The sequence below is a fragment of the Phyllostomus discolor genome, chromosome 3 (genome assembly GCF_004126475.2).
Source record: "Phyllostomus discolor isolate MPI-MPIP mPhyDis1 chromosome 3, mPhyDis1.pri.v3, whole genome shotgun sequence".
In the NCBI taxonomy this organism is placed as follows: domain Eukaryota; kingdom Metazoa; phylum Chordata; class Mammalia; order Chiroptera; family Phyllostomidae; genus Phyllostomus; species Phyllostomus discolor.
This window is the reverse complement of record NC_040905.2, coordinates 10,600,602-10,621,342: the sequence shown is the minus strand read 5'-3', so window position 1 is coordinate 10,621,342 and position 20,741 is coordinate 10,600,602. Positions and strand designations below refer to the sequence as shown.

At 33.4% G+C, this 20,741-nt stretch overlaps 1 protein-coding gene across 4 annotated transcripts in view; it reads left to right on the top strand.

Moving 5' to 3' along the window:
• Positions 1–20,741, top strand: part of NIPBL (NIPBL cohesin loading factor) — a 186,834-nt gene that overhangs the window by 141,082 nt on the left and 25,011 nt on the right. For all 4 annotated transcript variants that reach the window (XM_036020202.1, XM_036020205.1, XM_036020203.1 and 1 more), the window contains 10 exons: positions 407–539; positions 1,421–1,564; positions 3,987–4,076; positions 5,399–5,613; positions 5,719–5,821; positions 6,093–6,191; positions 6,287–6,433; positions 8,588–8,722; positions 9,548–9,646; positions 10,774–10,827. In XM_036020202.1, the coding sequence (XP_035876095.1) occupies positions 407–539; positions 1,421–1,564; positions 3,987–4,076; positions 5,399–5,613; positions 5,719–5,821; positions 6,093–6,191; positions 6,287–6,433; positions 8,588–8,722; positions 9,548–9,646; positions 10,774–10,827 (1,219 nt within the window). The remainder of the gene's footprint in view (positions 1–406; positions 540–1,420; positions 1,565–3,986; positions 4,077–5,398; positions 5,614–5,718; positions 5,822–6,092; positions 6,192–6,286; positions 6,434–8,587; positions 8,723–9,547; positions 9,647–10,773; positions 10,828–20,741) is intronic.

Below are 20,741 nucleotides of genomic sequence, written 5' to 3'. Positions count from 1 at the left end.
ATTTTATGAACTTGCTTATATGTTGGACTCCAAAAGTTAAAGTACTAGATTGGAATTCTGTACTTTTTTTAGTAAATTTTGGGGCATGCTAATTGAATAGGAAAGTTGAGGAAAGAGGCTGCTTAGTCTCCATAAAAATGTATGATAATGTCATAGAAAAACAGTGGTCGTGTTTCAAAATGTGTTCTACTTACCGGAAAGTAATGTTAATAAATTAATTCCCTGTAGTGGGGGTTGAGGGGGAGTGATGAAGTTTGAGAAATCATTTATTTTAAACCATGTTTTTATGTACTCTCCTAATACCTTGTTATTAGATAGATAGAAGAGAAAACTTAGCAAAATTTCAGTCATATTGGTCGACAGGTCACCTAAATTCACAGCCTTTTCATTATTTATCTTTGAACAGATGTGGTAGTAAACAAGGTGAAGAAGATTACAGACCACTATTTGAAAATTTTGTTCAAGATCTTCTCTCAACAGTCAATAAGCCTGAATGGCCAGCTGCTGAACTACTCCTTAGTTTGTTAGGGAGACTGTTGGTAAGAGTATAGCATTTAAAGATTATTAGATTACTAGAAGACAACATAATGAGGATGTACTCTGATTCACAGATGATGAATTCTTTAAAAATGTGTAAGGAAATACGACCATTGCATCTCTATTTTTGCATGTGCATAATTGTACACAATATTGTCAGTACCTTGTAGAAAACCAAAATGTTGTGACTTTGGTGCTTTCATTTCATTACATAAAATAATAGTGCTTCAGAATCAGTTGGGTTTTTTTGTTGTTGTTCTGTTTGTTTTTTATTTTGGGGGGTGTTTTTTGTTTTGTTTGTTTGGAACTTTTATATTATTAATAGCATCTCAACACTGAGTCATAAGTTATTGTAGCTAATTCATTTCAAAGCATGAAACTGATTGACGTGACTAGTTTTTTAGAGTATTTATAAAGACATGACACTTTTTAGTCCTCATGTAACACAGTAGGGAAATGCAAAAAAAGTGGTGATTTTTTTTAATTTTTAAACTATATTTGGACTTGTGCAATACAAATTTTTACAAAGCTGTTGGGACCTTACTTTCTGTCAACTGGAAAATAATAGTATTCTAGAACCAAAGTAATGTTTCATAGGCATCAGAATTGCAGGCTAACAAATCCCATTTTTCACAAATAAACAACTGAGACTTTATTTAAAGAAAGTGACTGTGTTCTTAGGTTTAAGCTATAATTTTTTTTTAATGAAAATTTCAGAATGCAGAAACTCACAAGGCAATTACATTGTGGAACAATATCACAAGAAAAATTTCTATTTCAGATGATATGGCATAGATTTTGAATTTATATACTAAATTGTTGTAGAAAATACACTTATAAACTGATTAAATTATACCAAAATTTGCTTTATTTTGATGTCTAGGTTCATCAATTCAGTAACAAGTCAACAGAAATGGCTTTGAGAGTGGCATCTCTTGATTACCTTGGAACTGTTGCTGCCCGATTGAGGAAAGATGCTGTCACAAGCAAAATGGATCAAGGATCTATAGAGAGAATTTTAAAACAGGTATTCAGATAAAGGATTAAAATTATAGAGATAAATAATATTTAAGTACTGTCTCTTTTAGGTGTGTCATTTTGTATGTCATTTTGTAGATTCAAAGTCTACTTCTAAAAGTGGGCTTTTCAAAAGCCCTATTGGTAAAGAAAGTTGACACTTAGGGTGAAATATGTCTAACATGAACATTTAAATGATTTACATAAACCTTTAGCTTGCTTTCTTTTTACAAACCATTGTTACAAGTGTATGATGCTATTTTCCTTTTGGTTTAACATGTTTCATTTAAATCTTTAGTTTAATGTGATGCTGATTTTTCACACTCAAATTGTTTTGTGCCTGTGTATGTTGTGTATCTTTTTATACTGGGGAAGAGCGAGGAGGACTTCCTTTGATTTCTTTTTCATACTAAAGATTGTATTTATTTATTTTTAGAGAGAAGGAAAGGGAGAGAAGCATTGATGTGGGAGAGAAATATCAGTTGATTTCCTCTTGCATGCCCCCAGGCAGGCACCTGGCCTGCAACCCAGGCATTTGCTCTGACTGGGGGATTGAACTCACAGCTTTTCAGTTCGGAGGCTGGTACTTGGTCCACTAAGCCACACCAGACAGGGCAAGGACTTCTTTTGATTTTATTACATGAGAGAGCTTTCATGTTTGCAGGCAAAAAAAAAAAGGTGTTTTTTGCAGCACTTACTCTTTTTAAGTATGGATGAGATGGTAGTAATACCATATTACTTAGAAAAGTGGTAGGTAGATCTCTAATCCAACCACATACAACTGTTTTTATTTTTTCTACTCTTTTTTTAATTGTTCATAACTTTGTCTTTGCTGGCCATTGAAAACACCTGTTTTTTTTTTTCACTATACTTTATATTTCAAAATAATTTTAAACTTAACCAGAAAAGTTTTAAGATTAGTACAAAGAGGTTCCATACACTTTTTACTGAAATTTCTTACTTTTTGACACTTATATTTGCTTTATGATTCTTTTTCAAAATATACCTTTATGGGTATCTATAAGTGTGATTACTTAAACAGGTAGCACCAACATTACCATCACCTAAGAACTTGTTAAAATGCAAATCCTTAGGACTCTCCTTGGACCTACTGATTTTGAAACTCTAGGGGTGGGGCCCAGCAGTCTGGTTTAGCATACTCTTCTTGTGTTTCTAATGAATGCTGAAGTTTGAGAACCATTACTTGATGTATATTTTTTACAAACAAGAACTCTCCCTTAAATATCCACAGTATAATTATCAAAAGCAAGACATTACCATTAGTACAATGCTGCCATTCCTTTTTAATAGATTATAATTTGTTGCCATCATTATTTTAATGCTCAAATTGTCTAGGATTTGACCAGTTAGAGCACCTTTAAATTGGCTTTTGTGTCTTTTTGATATATTCCTATCTTCCTTTGAGGATTTTCTTACTTTGTGGCACAGTGAAAGATATCAGGCTCATCTTTTACTTTACTTTCCACAGCCCTGGAATCAGCCATTTCTCCAAGTACTATTGGTTCCTTTAATTGGAAAATGGTAATTTAGAAACCAAGGTCTAGGCACTTAGGTGACTTTCATTATTTCTTAGAGTGGACCTGGGACCTCTTATTTGTCACATGACTAGGTAGATAGTACACTATAAAACTAGAAAGCAGGAGTCATTCATATTTTTATAGCTTTTGACATACATCCAAATTGCTTTTGGAAGTTTACAGTGTACTGGTTCACAGTGCTGTGATGAAGTTCTGAATGCATCCATTTTACCACTCTGCTAGAACATGGGTTATTCTCATCCTTGTTTTCTGCTTCTATATGTTTTAAACCATGTATGTGTCATTTCACTTGGCCAAATCAACAGTATAAACTGGAGACATGAATGTCAACTCACAGTTAATTTCTTCTCTGTATTATTCTTGACAGGACCTAAATACATAGCTCAACCAACCACTGTATATTTAATATCCTGTGTGAACTAAAGTACTATTTTTATATTAATTACAGATAAAAATTATCCCTTCCAGAATTTTTTTAAAAAATAATATCCCAAATAAACCCATAACACATAATAATACAGATAATAACAGTTTCCATTTGCTAGATCAAAAGTTTGGATTTGTCTTTTCCCAAACAGAAAAATAGTGCTAGGACCTTTCTACCTCTGAAGATTAAAAACATTGTTCTGATAATTTTTGTCAGCTACTTATGAGCTCCTTCAAAGAAAGATAACATGTAGTTCATAGAAATGAAGGACAGCTTCAGCTATCAATATATTTTTCAAAAATTGTATTTTTTGGTGACTTCATTTAGTTGCTGTACTTATCTTTTCATTTTTATCATTAGTTTTCCTCAGATTTGTGTTTACAACTAAAGAATTTATTAAAGTACATTAATAAGTTTATTTTGTTCTTACTTGGCTTATTTTATAGGTTTCTGGTGGAGAGGATGAAATCCAACAATTGCAAAAAGCATTGCTTGACTACTTGGATGAAAACACTGAGACTGATCCTTCGCTGGTGGTAGGATTTTTTTTTCTTTTCATTTTTTGGAAATATCACATGTTTATTCAAATTGGGTCTGAAAGAAAATTATATCATGAAAAGGAAGATTTTTCGGAATATCAGTTTTTGAAACAAAAGAATAATTGATAATCTAAACAGAAAATAATGGTATGAATTGATAAGTCTTTATGGAATTCTGGTGCAGGTATTACAGTGTAGTAAAAATGTATGACATGGGAAACATCTGGAAATCTTTCCATAGGTTATCTTTAAAACTAGGCCAGATCATTGGTCCTCACAGGGAGCCTGGCCCAGGTGGTGCAAGAGGTAATCTGTTAGCATATAAAAAGAAACTATTAGAATTTTATATGTGCATTTATTTTTAATATAATTCTTAAATCTACTTTTGTGTATGTTATAGTAAGCATCAAAAATATTAGTGTAATGGGTTCCTATGTAAATTTTTTTTTAATTTGTTGATTTTAGAGAGGAAAGGAGGAAGGGGGTGGTGTAAGAGAGAGAAACATCAATTTGTTGTTCCACTTATTTATGCATTTATTGGTTGATTCTTGTATGTGTTTTGCCCAGGGATCAAACTCTCAACCTTGGCATGTCTGGACAAAACTAACCAACTGAGCTACAGGGCTCCTATGTAAAATTTATAAACTGTATTAGGAAACAGTGCACATATATTGGGATACTTTTTAATTTTTTTAGTTGTATTTTATTGATTATGCTCTTATAGTTGTCCCAATTTTTACCCCTTTGCCCCTCTCCACACAGCATCCCCTACTGCCTCAGGCAAGCCCTACACCATTATTTTTTTTTTTTAACTTATAGGGTAAAAGTCTAAACAGATTGGAGATAGCTAAGCTATTTAGCCAACTACTGAAGGTTTTCAATCATTATTGAAATGAACAGATTATAAGTATAACTCAGCATTAAAATATTTCAATAATAATTAGCTGTATATTTCTTGAAGTCGAGATTTGGAGAATAACTAGGGTCTTCTACTTTCAGCATTTCATCCATTTGTTCTAAACTCTTCTAGTTGACCCATTAGCAGTCTAATTTTACTGACTCATGTGATACTGTCCTTAGTTAAGTTGTCTACAGTAGTATCCTAGATTTAATATAGTTGTATTTATCAAATTATTTTTTGACATTATTACATTGGGATAAAGAAATAATGTTTTTTATCATTTAGAAATTCTAAACATTCCGCTATCCTTAAAATCTGGTTTTAGCTGATGGAAGTTGTCTTAAATAAACCTTAATGTTTATATTCCTGATTGTGTAGTAATTTCATCAAACTCATGTCTTGCCTTATTTCTTTTCAGTTTTCTCGTAAATTCTATATAGCGCAGTGGTTCCGTGACACAACTCTGGAAACAGAAAAAGCAATGAAATCACAAAAAGATGAGGAATCATCTGATGGAACACATCACTCAAAGGAGGTTGAGACAACTGGTCAAATTATGCATCGAGCTGAAAACCGGAAAAAGTTTCTTAGAAGCATTATCAAAACCACACCTTCTCAGTTCAGCACATTAAAGTAAGATCCAGAGAGAAAACATTTTTACTCCCTCAGTTATCTCTTTGAATCTATTTACCTACTTTACAAATAAATAAATAAAAATTTAATGACTTCTTGTTGCAGGATGAACTCTGATACTGTGGACTATGATGATGCTTGTTTGATTGTTCGATACTTGGCCTCTATGAGGCCGTTTGCCCAGAGCTTTGATATTTATTTGACACAGGTAAACTGGACCAAAATTCCTTATACAATGATACTGACTTTTCTAATTCTGGATACTTGTAGGTAGTATATGATGTTTCATTATTGAGAAGAGATAATGATTGTGAAAGTAGGATTTGTTTCTATGTTGACAATAGGTACTTAACTCACTTATAAAAAACTTAAAGGGGGGTAAATATGTTTATTTTTATTATTTTGCTTGTTTGCATGCTATATTTTGTTTAAAATTATGTGTTCTAAAATTTATGAAAATGTCGATGTTTGCTTGGCAGATCCTTCGAGTTCTTGGTGAAAATGCAATTGCCGTTCGAACAAAAGCCATGAAGTGTTTATCTGAGGTTGTTGCTGTAGATCCCAGTATCCTAGCAAGGGTAAAGAGGAGCACAGATGATTCTTTGTTGAGCTTTCTATTCAAATTAAAATATTAGCTCTAAGTGTCAATTATATCTTCTTTATTTTTCTTTAGCTCGATATGCAGCGTGGAGTCCATGGGCGATTAATGGATAACTCCACTAGTGTCCGAGAAGCAGCAGTAGAATTACTAGGTCGATTTGTCCTTTGTCGACCTCAGCTTGCTGAGCAGTATTATGATATGCTGATTGAAAGAATATTGGTTTGTTTTCTCACTTTTATTATGATTCATAAATACAATTTTGTTTTCCTAGTACAGTCTGTGAACTATATGTTTATACTTACATTTCCTAATCTGTGAACTATAGCAGCTTTCTAAAGAAGGACATACTTTACCTTGGCCAGGTTGGAACATCATGCCATACACCAAAAGGTTGTGAGTTCAATTCCTAATCAGGCCGCATATCTAGGTTGCGAGTTCCATCCCCAGTCGGGGCATGCATGGGAGGCAATCAATCAGTGTTTCTCTTTCCTCTCTCTAAGTGTATCCTCGAGTAAGGATTTTGAAAAAAAGGACTGCTCAATACTGTAAAACAAATCATTGGTGAAAATTGGATTCCTTTTTTTAGTTACTATTTGCTTTTGACTATGTCAGTTTATAATGAGTAAACAGTAGGAACTACATGGCATAGTTAAGTATAAGCAGGAGAAATTATTTCAATGAGAGCTAAGTACAGAACTTGGATATCTAATAATATTTTTGAATTCTTTATGTCTATCTGCATGATTCCTTAGAGCAGAATTACGACAAGCAAGTTAAACCAGAAAGTCATTTGTATCCTAAGAAAGTCATTTGCAAACTTAAGAAATACTGTTCTATAAGATACTTAATTTTCTTGTATGTCATGGATTTCTCTGGCCCTGAAGCATTTTCCTGGAATATAAAAGGAAACATTGGCATTACTAGATAACTCTGGAATCTACACAGCACCCACTGCAGGCATTTTGACTTCTGTAACTCCACAGAGATGCATTAAGCACAGGAGTTGATCACCTTTAGACTAGTATCAAAATACTGTGATTGAAAGTTATAGATAATTTCAGCTTCAACTAACATAAAGTCTTGATTGAGACAAAGAATTTAAGGAAAAAATGGAAGAATTTTTTCCCTTTTTAGTGCTTCAGTCTTTTCAAGAGTGAAGGGCATAATCAACAGGATTCTCAAAGCTAATTAACTGATAGCATATGCCCTAGCAATATATCCTACAATATTTTCGCAATTGCTAAACTGTATAATGGAAATAAATTTGTACAATTAGTGTTTGATGTTTTTTATTTTAAAAACTTTTGTAATTATGAAAATTTGTAAAAGTAGAAACAGTATAGTGAACACCCATGTATCCACCACCATATGTCATCTGTATTTTTTGCTTAGTTTAAATTAAAACGTTTTGCTACTTCTCTCATAGATATTTCAGCTGAAGTCTCCAGAAAACAAGAAACAAGAGTACTGCCCTCACCTAATATCTCACTCAACCAGAATATCTAATAATCAGTTCACATTCAAATTCTCCAGTTTTCCCCAAATTTCACAAAAATTTCTTTCAGCTTTTTTTTTTTTTTAACAATCTAATCAAGATCCTGCTTTTGCTGGTCATGTTTTAAAATTTAGGGCATTCTGCCCTGGCTGTTGTGGCTCAATGGGTTGAGTACTGGCCTGTGAACCAAAGGGTCACTGGTTTGATTCCCAGTCAGGGCGCATGCCTGGGTTGCAGGCCAGGTCCCCAGTGTGGGGTGTGCTAGAGGCAACCATGCATTGCTGTTTCTTTCCCTCTCTTTCTCCCATCCTTCCCCTCTGTCTAAAAGTAAATAAATACTTTAAAAAAAAATAGAATAAAATTTAGGGTATTCTCTAACTCTTTTTACACACTTCCTCTGACATTGACCAGGTTGGTCTTGTTATTCCTCATTGTTTTATTTAATTAGTTCTTTTGTTTCTTATATTTTCTATAAACCATAAGATAGTGACAATGGTTTGATTAGACTTAGGTTAGACATTTTTGTTAGAGTGTTTCATATGCTGTTTAAATGCCAGGCACTATTCTAAAAGCTTCATGCCAGTTATCCCATTTAATTTTAGCAAGCTTATACTCTAGTATTGTGTTCGGTGCTATTTAGTATTTTTTCATGTATTGAATATTGTATTTTAAAATAATGACAAGATAATAAAATAACCCACATTTATAGTAATATCAGTAAGAAAGCATATAAAGAAGAAATATGTAGACCATGCTTATTATGTTGCTATATAGTGACTATACTGCTTGTTAGTATTTTCTAATTTAATTTTATCAAATTTCATACACCTAGACATACCGATGTTTTTTGACATTTAAAAATATCTTTCTGTTCTTAGGATACTGGTATCAGTGTCAGGAAAAGAGTAATAAAGATTCTAAGAGACATCTGTATTGAACAACCAACATTTCCAAAAATTACAGAAATGTGTGTAAAAATGATTCGCAGAGTTAATGATGAAGAGGGCATTAAGGTAAAATAAAACATTGACTACTTTAAAATTCATTTTTCATTAATGTTTTAAATAACTCATGTTTATTATATCTAGATTTTGTTGATTTAAATATATAGGGGTTGACAAAAGTAGGCTGATGTTTGTATGGAAAATATTGCAATAATTAATAAATAATACAAGAATAAACTATTTTACATACAACTGTAAATCTACTTTTACACATTCCTTTGTATAAAAATTTACAAGTGAATCAATATTTTAGATTATAAATTCAAGAAAGAGGCTTACTTTGATGCATATTTATTTCTAGATCTTGTATTAATTAATACTGTGATCTTTTCCAACAAATTCAGCAATTATATTTAATATCAATATAGGGATTGCATTATACATAGGAAATTTATTATCATATTAAAGTTATTTTGATTTGCACATGGTATATGCTTGGTTTTCTAAATTAGTAGTTTGTTGAAACTTTAATCCTCAGTTTGTTAGTGAATTTAAATGTATATGATTGTCTGAATATTTGTGTTTTTTTAAATAACTTCTCCTGCAAAAGCAGTAAACATTTTTCAGTTTGATCAAAAATATTAAGTGTATACTAAGCAGAAGTTCTAGACTAGGCATAGTGTCACCCATATAAAATATTTACCAAATAAAAAATGACAATTTTAGGGACTTGGTGATTTGGTGATTTTTTAAAAACTGAAAAATTCACACCAAAAATTCCCAGTGGTTGTTTTGATCAGTTAATTATAGCCTTCTTTTAGGCTTTAATAAGAATTTGAGATTGAGAATTTTCGTGTTTGTTATAAATACTTAGTTTAATTTTTTTCCTTCTAGAAATTAGTAAATGAAACATTCCAAAAACTCTGGTTTACTCCAACTCCACACAATGACAAAGAAGCAATGACAAGGAAAATTTTAAATATCACTGATGTGGTAAGGGCTGCAACAAGGGAATGGTCCTTGTGGGTATAAAACTAGTTGTGGTCTGGTTTATGTGGTCCTTTTATGAAGGAGGGGCAGTAATGAGATACTTGGTTAACCTTGACATTTTGTACTACTTTTCTTATTTATGAAGATACTCCATAAGTTTCTGGAGATACTCAAGGGGTGCAAGTAAGATGAGGTTGGTGTTTCTTCATAGCCCTATTTTTTGGCATTCATTGATTTAAGCACCAATATTGAAAGTCTTCACATCCTCTAATGATTGAAACCTCAGAGGGAAAGAAGTGAGTGATGAGTAGATATAATAATAGCCCAAGGATGGCAGCCTAAAATGAGATCATAATTCCTACGTATCCCTGGCTGGTGTAGATCAGTGGAGTGAGCATGGGCCTGTAAACTGAAGGGTAGCGGTTCCATTCCCAGTCAGGGCATATGCCTGGGTTGCAGGCCAGTACCCAGCAGGGCATGCACAAGAAGCAACCACACATTGGTGTTTCTCTCCCTCTCTCCTTCCTTTCCCTTCTCTTCCCTTCCGCTCTAAAGATAAATAAATAAAATCTTTTTTAAAAAGAGAGAAACTTAAAAAATAATAATTCCTACCTTTTTCAGGACACACAAATTAAGATTAGTTTCATTGTGTTTAATTCTGCAAATAAGCTATAAATTTTTTGACAGCATGATACTTTTTATATTTTGAACATGAGAAGTTTTATATTATTATCAATTACATGATTATTTCTGTTTCACTGATATCTTTAGATTTGTTATCTAAAGAAAGAAGGAAAATATAAAGCAAACATTTCCACTCTTTTTGTTTTAGAATTTACAGATTTCTGAGAATGTGTGATTCAAGTTATTATTCAAAGTATAATACCCCATTTAATATCTATACATTGTACTAATTTTTAATGTATTCTAAAGTATTTTGAAAATAAAATTTTAAACAGTAGTCAATTACTAGCTTACTGAAAATAATACTTTACTTTAAAAATGAATTTTTTAATTGAGGGCATTGATGAGGCATTTATATAATTAAGGCTAAACCATAACAAAAGTATATTTTATTCAAAATAAGTAAGTTTCTAATTTTGATAGTTTTACCATATTTTTTCCTATAGGTTGCAGCATGCAGAGATACTGGATATGACTGGTTTGAGCAACTCCTTCAAAATGTGAGTGTTGTTTTGATTCCTGATAACAGATAACATGAAATTTAATAGAAGTTCTTTGTAAACTCTATGATATAATAGAACCTTTTCAGTTATTTTTTAAGTATTTGCTTTTTGGTAGGGACAGTTTATTTCAATATATTAGACTGAATGTTTTGGTTAATACCCCTATTTAATCTGTTAGTTAATTATTATGTGTAAGTTTTCTAAATCAGTAATTGAAATTCTGTCTTCCCTTCCAGATAATTATTTTTTTCTTATCCCTTTAATCTAGGTGATAGACATGAGATGTATAAATAGATGTACAGATTGCACTAAATATAACTTTGCATAATTTGGCATATTCTAAAACATGTAAAACTTCCTATAGTAGTGCAGATTTAAACCACATTTCATGTTCTTTTAAAATTTCATAAATAGAAATGTTCATTTCCCTATAAATTTTTTATTCAGAAATTTTCAAATACAAGTACCCATCATCCAGCTTCAGAAATTATCAGCAATTTTTTCAGTCTTCTTTTATCTTTATCCCCCTCCCATCTTTTTTTTTGCTGTAATAGTTTTAAAGCAATTCCCATACTTTATATCATTTCACTCATGAATACATTAGTATCTGTCTCTAATAGAAATTACTTCAAAAAACAGTATCATTGTTCTCTGTATCAAAATTAATATTAATAAAGTATTCCCTAATATCTAATACCTAGTCACTCTTAGCATTTCCCTGATTGTCTCAAAAATATATTTTTATAGTTGGTTTGCAGTTGTTTTGGTAAGTCTCATAATCTGTAATAGTCAACCCCTCACACTTCCCTTTTTCATCCCACTTACATGTTTTTCTGTAGAACTACCCACCTTCTGGATTTCATAGATCTCTTCCTTCTGGTGTCATTTAAGTTGTTCTTCTATCCATCATTTTTTCCTGTCACTCCTTACATCTAGAGGCTTAGTAATAACTGAAATTCAGTTTTGAGAGTAAGGCACAAGGATACTTCATAGGTGATTCTGAACATTACTGCATCACGTCACAGGCACATAATATTTGGTTGTCCCATTGTCAGTAATCTCTGAGTTGAGGTGGTGTCAGCCTGATGCAAATATTATAGTCTTTCCAAATTGGTTTTAAATGATCATTACCTATATTCATTATTTCCATTAGAAGGTGCAAAATACTGATTTTTTCCTAATTTATTTGTTTCATATTACTTAGCTGGAACTCTTCTTAAAAAAGGAATTTTGTTGTGATTAATTATTTATTACCAAGAAATACAGTTCATACAGGAAAGACAGAGGAAATGCTTGAGTCTTTTCTGTTACTTAGCAGTTTTCAGAATAATGAGCTTTTTTGTTACCCTGCAAAGATGACTAATCAGTTTTTTATTTTTTAAATATCAGTATGAACTAACAGATTTTTGTGTCTTTTATGTATTTTAATTTATTGTAATCATAATTATTTTTCAGGCTCAGATTTTCCTATCTTTGCCCATTGTTAGTCCCTTCAAGTTGGTCTTGTATCCTTTTGATACACCCTTTTTTGTAACCTGAATAACTTCTGCTTCTTACAAGATGCCTCATACTCATCTTGGACATTATATGCACCAAACCTAAAATCACATTTTTTCCATAAGCCTTAAATCCCTTCATTGGGAATAATCTCAGTGCTGTGGATGTTTGCTGCTAAGGGTTATCTTAGCTTTGGGCCTTTTTTAAATATGTATTTTTTAGAAAGAGAAAAGTAAATCAAGAATTTCTATTGATATTTTTAATTCAAACTTAAGATTATGAGATTGTTCTTTGATTTTATTCTTTCCTTTAAGGCTAAAAATCTTGGTTTCCAAGAAAATCAATGCTATTTGCTTTGCCCTACTATATTAAGAGTAAGGTTTCTGGTTCTGGCTGGTATAGCTCAGTGGATTGAACAAGAGCCTACAAAGCAAAGGATCACGGGTTCGATCCCCAGTAGGAGGCAACTACACATTGATGTTGTTGCTCTTCCTCTTCCTGATGTTGTTGTTCTTCTTCCCTTCCCCTCTCTCTAAAAATAAATAAATAAAATCTATGAAAAGTTTTTTTTAAAGAGTAAGATTTCTGGACACAGCTTAAGATTTTTTTTGCATTTCTTTTTTATCTATAGATCACTAAAGATACACCATTAGAAGTCTATCTTGAAATAACTTTTTCTATTTGATTATGTCAACAATTTACTGTCTAGTGAAGTCCATTTGTTTCTGTTTATTTTAAAATTTTTAGCAGTACTTTTAGTAATAAAACAAAGTTTTTTATCGAGGCCTAATTTACATGCAGAATATATACAGTTTGATTAATTTTAATAATTATATACAAAAATGGAACCTACAGCACAATCAAGATATAATAGAATGTATCACCTTTAAAACCTTCCATATGCTTCTGATCCCCTAATCCTAGGAAACCACTGGTCTACTTTTTGTCACTATAATCATATTGAAGGATTTCATTTTAGTGGAATCATACAGCTTGTAGTATTTTGTGTTTGACTTCTAATTAAGAGGAGAATGTTGCTGGTGTATTAATATTTTATTCCTTTTTATTGCTAAGTGCTATCAATAGTATCATAATTTCTTTATTCACAAATGTATGGATTCTTGGGTTGTTTCTGGTTTGGACTGTTATGAATAATGCTGCCATGAATATTTGTGTGCAAGTTGTGTAGATGGGAGTTTTCGTATCTCTTGTGTAAATTCCTGTGAGTGGCATTGCTGGGTCATGATGTCAGTGAGAAACTGCCAAAATTGCTTTCCCAAAGTGGCTGAACCATTTGCATTTACATCAGCAATGTTTCTGTTGCTCCACATCCTCATCAGCACTTGGTCTTGTCAGTCTTTTTAACTTTAGCCATTCTGGTGGTGTGTAGCAGCAGTACGTTGCTTTTTAAAAAATTTTAAGTTGGGTTTTTAAACAACTTCGTGGTGTTTGCTTGTGTTATTCAGTCTATAACATCTTGGACTCTCTTCATAAATCATCTTCCATTTCATGATTATTACATGTATATTTGGCATCAATACCCTTCTAAATCAAATAAGTATGTTGTAAACCCTTATGGCCATCTTTAGTATGTCTGCCATTCCAAAGGGGATATTGTAATTTCTAGAGGATGTGTAACCATGTTTTATCTGATAATTACAATAAACAAGTAAGAATTAAGTATAGTTGTCAGAATGTTATTGTATTCCTGAAAAGAATCTAAGATAATATTCCTATATATTATTGGCAACTTAGAAGCAGAAAGGAGATGACTAGATTTGTAGTCTCTAAGCAGTATTTTTATATTCTTTATATCTTGTCTCTTTAGTCCTCTTTTATATTTGGTTATCCATTCAACTTTTCCTCCCTGTTCTATGCTTTCCTACTTTATTTTCTGCCAACAATTTAGTTTACTAGTGGCATTGTGACTTTGTGAAACAGTAATTAGATAAGAACAGAAGCTCAGAATACTTAAATACACATGAAAGGACATAACCACTCAGCAGTTATAACAACATGTATACATAAATTTTAAGAGAAGCTAGGAAGGATATGGAAAATGGACCGGATATACTGTAATTGAGTCAGAAATAATTAACACATTTACTATCTCTACATGAGCTCATGCACACACATTCCATTCCATCCAATTTCAGATATTTCTCATTTTTATTATTTTCATCTTGGGTCGGTTTCTTATAGATCACTGATTGCCAATTTATGGAATGTGGTTTCCTAAGGAAACTTCAAGTACTACATGAAATACCTTCAAATTCATACACACATGCATACATGCATGCATGCATACATACACATAACAGGTGGAGAGTTTGGCAGAAGCATTGCTTGTAAGGAAGGCAGATCTGTTTCCAGAATAAGTGTCTATTCCAATAAGAACAGAATGCTTTCCTTCTATGACAGAAGCAGTCCAATGTGTTCAACCTGGCAGCAGGTAGCTAACTGATCACCCAGGGACTTGGTGTTGGTCTCCACTGTTGGCAGATTGGACACCTCAGCAGTGACCATAGCCAGGTCAGCCTTGATGAATAGAAGTCCAGTTTGCTGCACCCATGCATAACTTCCATCCCTATCACCATCGAGAGTTTGTTCAGGAGCCCGTTAGGTGATGAAAGGAGTGGCTGGAGAAAGAGGCTGATATCCTCAGAGAAGTTATCCACAGAATGGGTCATTCTGTGCACTTGATTATTAAAATCCTCCTCTGCTGGAGTCACCCTTTCATGAACAATCAACATTCAAGTGGAAAATGAGTATCAGCACATTTTTACCCATTCAGGTATATGTATCCACATGCCTCCTTCCATTATTGTTCTTTATTAGTCCCTGACCATCTAGTCAAATCATTGGCCACAGCCCATGAATTGGCTTATAATTACATATCTGATCACTTCTTCCAAGGAAAGTAAACAACCAGATGTACTGCTCAGAGTACTGCCCAGTGGAAGAATTTCCCTTCACCAGTGTCCTTTAAGGAAGTCCCAGAAAGTGGCAGAATTGCTGCAGCTGTCCTCTTTTTAAGAGACACCTGCATATTGTGCAGGACCCTCTGTAAATCAGGCTCATCTTCTCTTCCTCTGTGAACTGAGTGTAAGGAACTCCCTGTGAAGCCATAGGTGCATCAAGGCTTCGATGATAACAGTAATTTCAGCAGTCTCTCCAGTAATGCAGTATTGCTTTTGATTTACTCTTATAGGTAGAAGCAGTCATAGTGGCTTCCACATGGCCTTTTCCACTGCGATAGCCCTTGTCCTCAAAACATAGGCCAAGATGGGGATTCTGTGACTCTGCTGAGTACATGTATTCCAATTACATATTTTGGAACTGGGGAACAAAACCATAGGACGGGCTTGGGCCCTGTGGCCTCACTGCGAAACAGACCTGACCTGAGCTGTACCTTTGGATCACCTGATTTTCATAAGCGCCTGCTCTAGTGGGTCAGAGTGATGGTTTGGATCTCCTGGAAATAGTTTCTTTTCAGAGCTGGTTTTCAGTGATCCCTAAAAGGTCTGATAATTTCCTTCTCTCTAAGGGACAATTTACCTAGTAAAATGCTGTAGGTCCCTTTGGGGAAGATTGGGGCTGAGGGCAGGAATTAACAGTATGAATTTTCAGAAGTCTGTGGGACCCTTTCCTCAAGAGGATTCCTCAAAGAATGCTGTGGATTGAATATTTGCTTCTCTTCAAACTGACTATGTTGAAGCCTACCTAACACTGTGATAGTATTAGGAGATGGGACCCTTGGGAGCTAATTAAGTCATGAAGGTAAAGCCCTCATGAATCAGATTAGAAGTGCTCTTCTAAGAAGAGACATGGGAAAGATGATCTCTCTGCCGTCAGCCATGCGAGGACACAGTAAGAACAGAACCACCTGCAAACTGGCTGCAAGACCATCTTCTCCATAAACCAACCGCACTAACACCTTGATGTAGGACTTCCCAACCTCCAAAACTATGAGAGATAAACTTGTGTTGCTTAAAGACACCTAGTATATGGCATTTGTTATAGCAGCCTAAGCAAAGACAGAAATTGATACCAAGAAATGGGTTGCTGCTGAAACAAATACGTAAAAGTGTGGAAGTGGCTTTGGAATTGGGTAAACAGTAGAGACTGGAAGATTTTGAGGCACATACTAGAAAAAGTTGATATTGTGGAAAGACACTTAAAAGCATTTCTGGTGAGATCTTAGAAGGAAAAGAGGAGAGCTGTAGAGAAAGCTTTTGTCTTGGAGAGTACACATAATCGTATACAGAATGTTGGTAGAACTGTAGGTGGTCAAGGCCATTCTGATGAGGTCTCAAATGGAAATGAGGAAGATGCTATTGGACAACAGAGAAAGGGCAGTCCTTGTTATAAAGTGGCAAAGAACTTGGCTAAATTGTATTCTTGTAATGTTTTGTGGACACAACTTTAGGTACAGTAATGAAATTATGTATTTAGCTGAGAATTGTAGGCCAAATAAGAAAGGAGTAGCTTGGTTTCTTCTTCCTGATTTTATAGTCATACCAGGGGAAATCCCCAAAACCAGAATTTATTTATTAAAAATTATGTATTCATTCTTACATGTTTAAACCTCAGTCACCTTCAAAGTACTGTCCATTTAACGCAATACACCTATCAAGACTTTTATCCACTGCTCAAAACATTTTTTAAACTCATTGATTTTGTTGCCTTTTAGTGCTTATGCTGTTTTTTGTTTCACCTCTTCCACATTGGCAAAATGTTTCCCTTTGAGGACTTTTTTCATCTGGGAAACAAAAAAAAGTCACTAGGGGTGAGACTGGGTGAATAGGAAGGGTGAAGCATAGGGGTCATGCCGTTTTTGGACAAAAACTGCTGAATATTCAGCGCTGTGTGGGCAGGTGTGCTTATAAATCACCATCATGAAATGGGCAAACATATTGAAAGAGTCTTCCAGAAAAATTCACTGAAGCAAAACTCAGCTTCTCACAACAATACCAGCTGGTACACTGATACAGATGGCTTCCTGGGACACTCATCTAATGGGGGAAGCCTGTACTGCAACAGATCTGCCCTCCAGGAGACCATTCTGGGGCGGGGGGGATTTGAGTTCCCATTCGTACTTCTCATTTCCATCAACCAGTGAATGGATTTTAAAAAAAAAACAAAAAAGAACCTGAAACTGATATATCCATAGAATTTAATAGTACTCCATATCATAAAGAAATAAACTGTTGATATCTACAGCAGCATAGATGAACAATGAAAACATTTATGCAGAGTAAAGAAAGCCTTACACAGAACAGTACATAGTCCAGTTCCATTTACAAGAAGTTTTAGGAGAGGGTAACTAATCTATATTGGAAAAAATCAGAAGAGTGGTTGCAGGGAGTCAAGGATTGACTTGGAAGAAATACGAGGGAAGTTTTGCTCTAGTGGTAGTAGTCTGTCAGTGTTAACAAACAGTTATCAAGATTACCTACGATTTGTTAGAAATACAAGTTCTGAGACTTTACCCCAGACTTCATTAATCAGAAACTCTGACAGTGCAGCCCACCATTCTGTATTTTAATGGTATCTCCAGATAATTCTGATAAGCTAAAGAAACCACTGTTTCTTGGTTGGAGTCTGAGGTATAATGGTGAATGCATTTAATAAAACTGAACAAATGTGCACTGAAGATTTAGACATTTCCTGTACATTTTATCTCAAAAGGGAAAAGGGGTGGTATATTGATATCTATAATTTACTTTGAAATGCATCAAAAATAAGATCTGTTTATGTATACATATTTATAACCATACATATTTACATACTTGTGGTTTAACATCAATGTGTGTGTGATTTGACATTACAAAAGAAATAAGTAATCATTTCAGAGGACACAGGACATTTTATAACTTCTAAAAAACTTAGTATCTGACAAAGTACAAAACAAAAGTTATACTAAGTGGGAGAATGTTAAAAAACATCTCATCAAAATAAAAAACAAAATATTTACCAAATACGTCAAAGTGATTATAAAATGTGTATGGAAGAGTAAAGACCTAAAAGTAATTGTTACTTCTGGAAAGTGCAGGAGTGCTATTTGCCTTACCACACAGCAGGACTAATTTTTTTAACATAGTAATTAAGAATGTGTGGTACTAAAGAAGAACTAACACCTTTCCTTCTCAGACTATTCTACAAAATTCAAGAGGAGGGAAGACTCCCAAGCTCATTTTAAGATTGTATGGCACTAGGTAGACCAGTGGAACAAGATAGAGAGCTCAGGAGTAATCCTTCACGTGTACAAAATATAATTACTATAAAACAAAACGGGTACTGCAGTTTATGGGGAAAGGTTTTCAGCAAATAGGGCTGGGACAATGGCTTATCTAAGAAATTTTTTGATTCCTACTTCAACTCAACAGTCCTTGCCATATAGATTTTAAAAAATCTTTAAAACTTTTAGAAGAAAATAATATCTGAATATATTTTTAATTTTGAGTCACAAAAGCCATTAATCTTAAAAAAGATTGATAAATTTTACTACATTAATATGAAGAACATTTAGGAATCAAAACACACATTAAAGAAGGTAAAAACATAAATAACAAACTGAGAAAAGATACTCAACATATGTACATGTAACTAAAAAATGATCATTAGGAAGAAGATTTAAAGAATTCCTTAACTACAAAACAATGTAAGGCCAGAGTCCTGGTAGGAAAATGAATAAAAGTCACAAATAGGCATTTTGTAGCAGAAATATGGTGTTCGGCCTCATTAGTAATAGGGGAAATATAAATCAAGACCACATTTTACACTTACTTGATTGGCAAAAATCTAGAAGTCAGATGATGGAGAAGAGATGGACTAAGTAGTATCTCTTAAAAGCAGCTACTAGTAGAGAAAATATTACTACCAGTTTTTAAAAATAGCATCATCTCATAAAATTGAACATTCATATGTCCTATGACCCAGCAATTCTGCTATGAGATTTATACTCAATAGCCTTCTTGCATGTGTGTGCTAAAAGATAAATGAGTGTTCATTATACCACTAAAATTGTAGTTAACCTATCTCCTAAAGAATGAATAAATGAATTACTGTATACGCACACAATGCTTGTTACATAGTAGTGAAAGTAAAGTTGTTACATGCAACAGCCTGGATTATAATTGCTGACATAATGTTGAATGAAAAAGGCAAAAAAATGTAGAACACTATATCCAGTATGATTCCTTTTACAAAGTTGAAAATGAGTCAAGAGTATAAACAGTATACAACTTAGACCATGTTTTAAAGCAAAGAAATGATCAAGTTCCTCATAGTGGTTACCTTAAAAGTGAAACAGGAAGATGGCATAAGAGGAGGAGCATACTGGTAAATATAAATTATTGGAAATACTGTTCTTGAGTCGGTATTGTTATAAGTACATAAAAGGGCACTTACCAGTATTGATGGTGTGTCATGAACCAAAATTTATTATTAATACTTTTGTGTATATTTGATGTCTTAGAAAAGAAAAAGGAGAAACAGGAATGCAGGGATTGTTTATGCTCCTGCCTGAAAAAGACCAGGCCAGCATGTGATTTTAATAGCTATTTAAGGAATTAAGTTACAGAGTAGGACAAAGAAAATTTGCTGTTCTGATTTGAAACTGGGTAAATTGAAGACTTCTCTGCTTTGACTTCTTTAAGTTTGAGGTGGGGGCAATGTATGTGTTATGTTATTCTGACTGCTATTAATTGATTTAAGTCATCCATGGATCTTGCAGGTGAAAGTTTGTGTGTTTTCCAGCTAGCCACGTGTGCTTTTTAAGTTAAATTAATTTATATTTTTACTTCATTTTAATTCCAAAGTTATAATAATCATATTTCAAGTGTTAAGTAGTTGCATATGGCTCAAGGCAACCATATTGGACAGTAAAGATACAGAACATTTCCATCATTGCAGAAACTCTTCACAGAAATCAAATGCCCATTTCAGTTTCTTTAATATCCCCAGAATTGTATTAGCTAATCTTAATATTAACAAAATAATCTTTATTATGCCTCAGACGACTTTACCATTGCATTGACCTATGATTATGAAAGATTGGTTTGGTTTGGTTGGAGTTTTAGGGATGGTTTGGCTACAGTTAGACTGATCTTTTCCTTATCTCTTTATTTTCCTAACTTCCCTAACATTGTTTTTTGATAATTTGACAAAAGATAGCACAGAAAAATCTAGCTTTATGTTTTATAATTCCAAGATTTAAGGTGTAATTTGGACATAATTACATGAAAATGTAATTAAACCATAATACAGTTTTTAAGATATTAAAAGACTTGGAATAATGAGGAATGGAATTCTGATTCTTTAAAATATGTCAGCTAGCACTGAGTGGTACTCTTAAAAGAAAGTCACCTTTCTTCTTTCTCTCATATCCTACCTCAGGACCTACATACAGC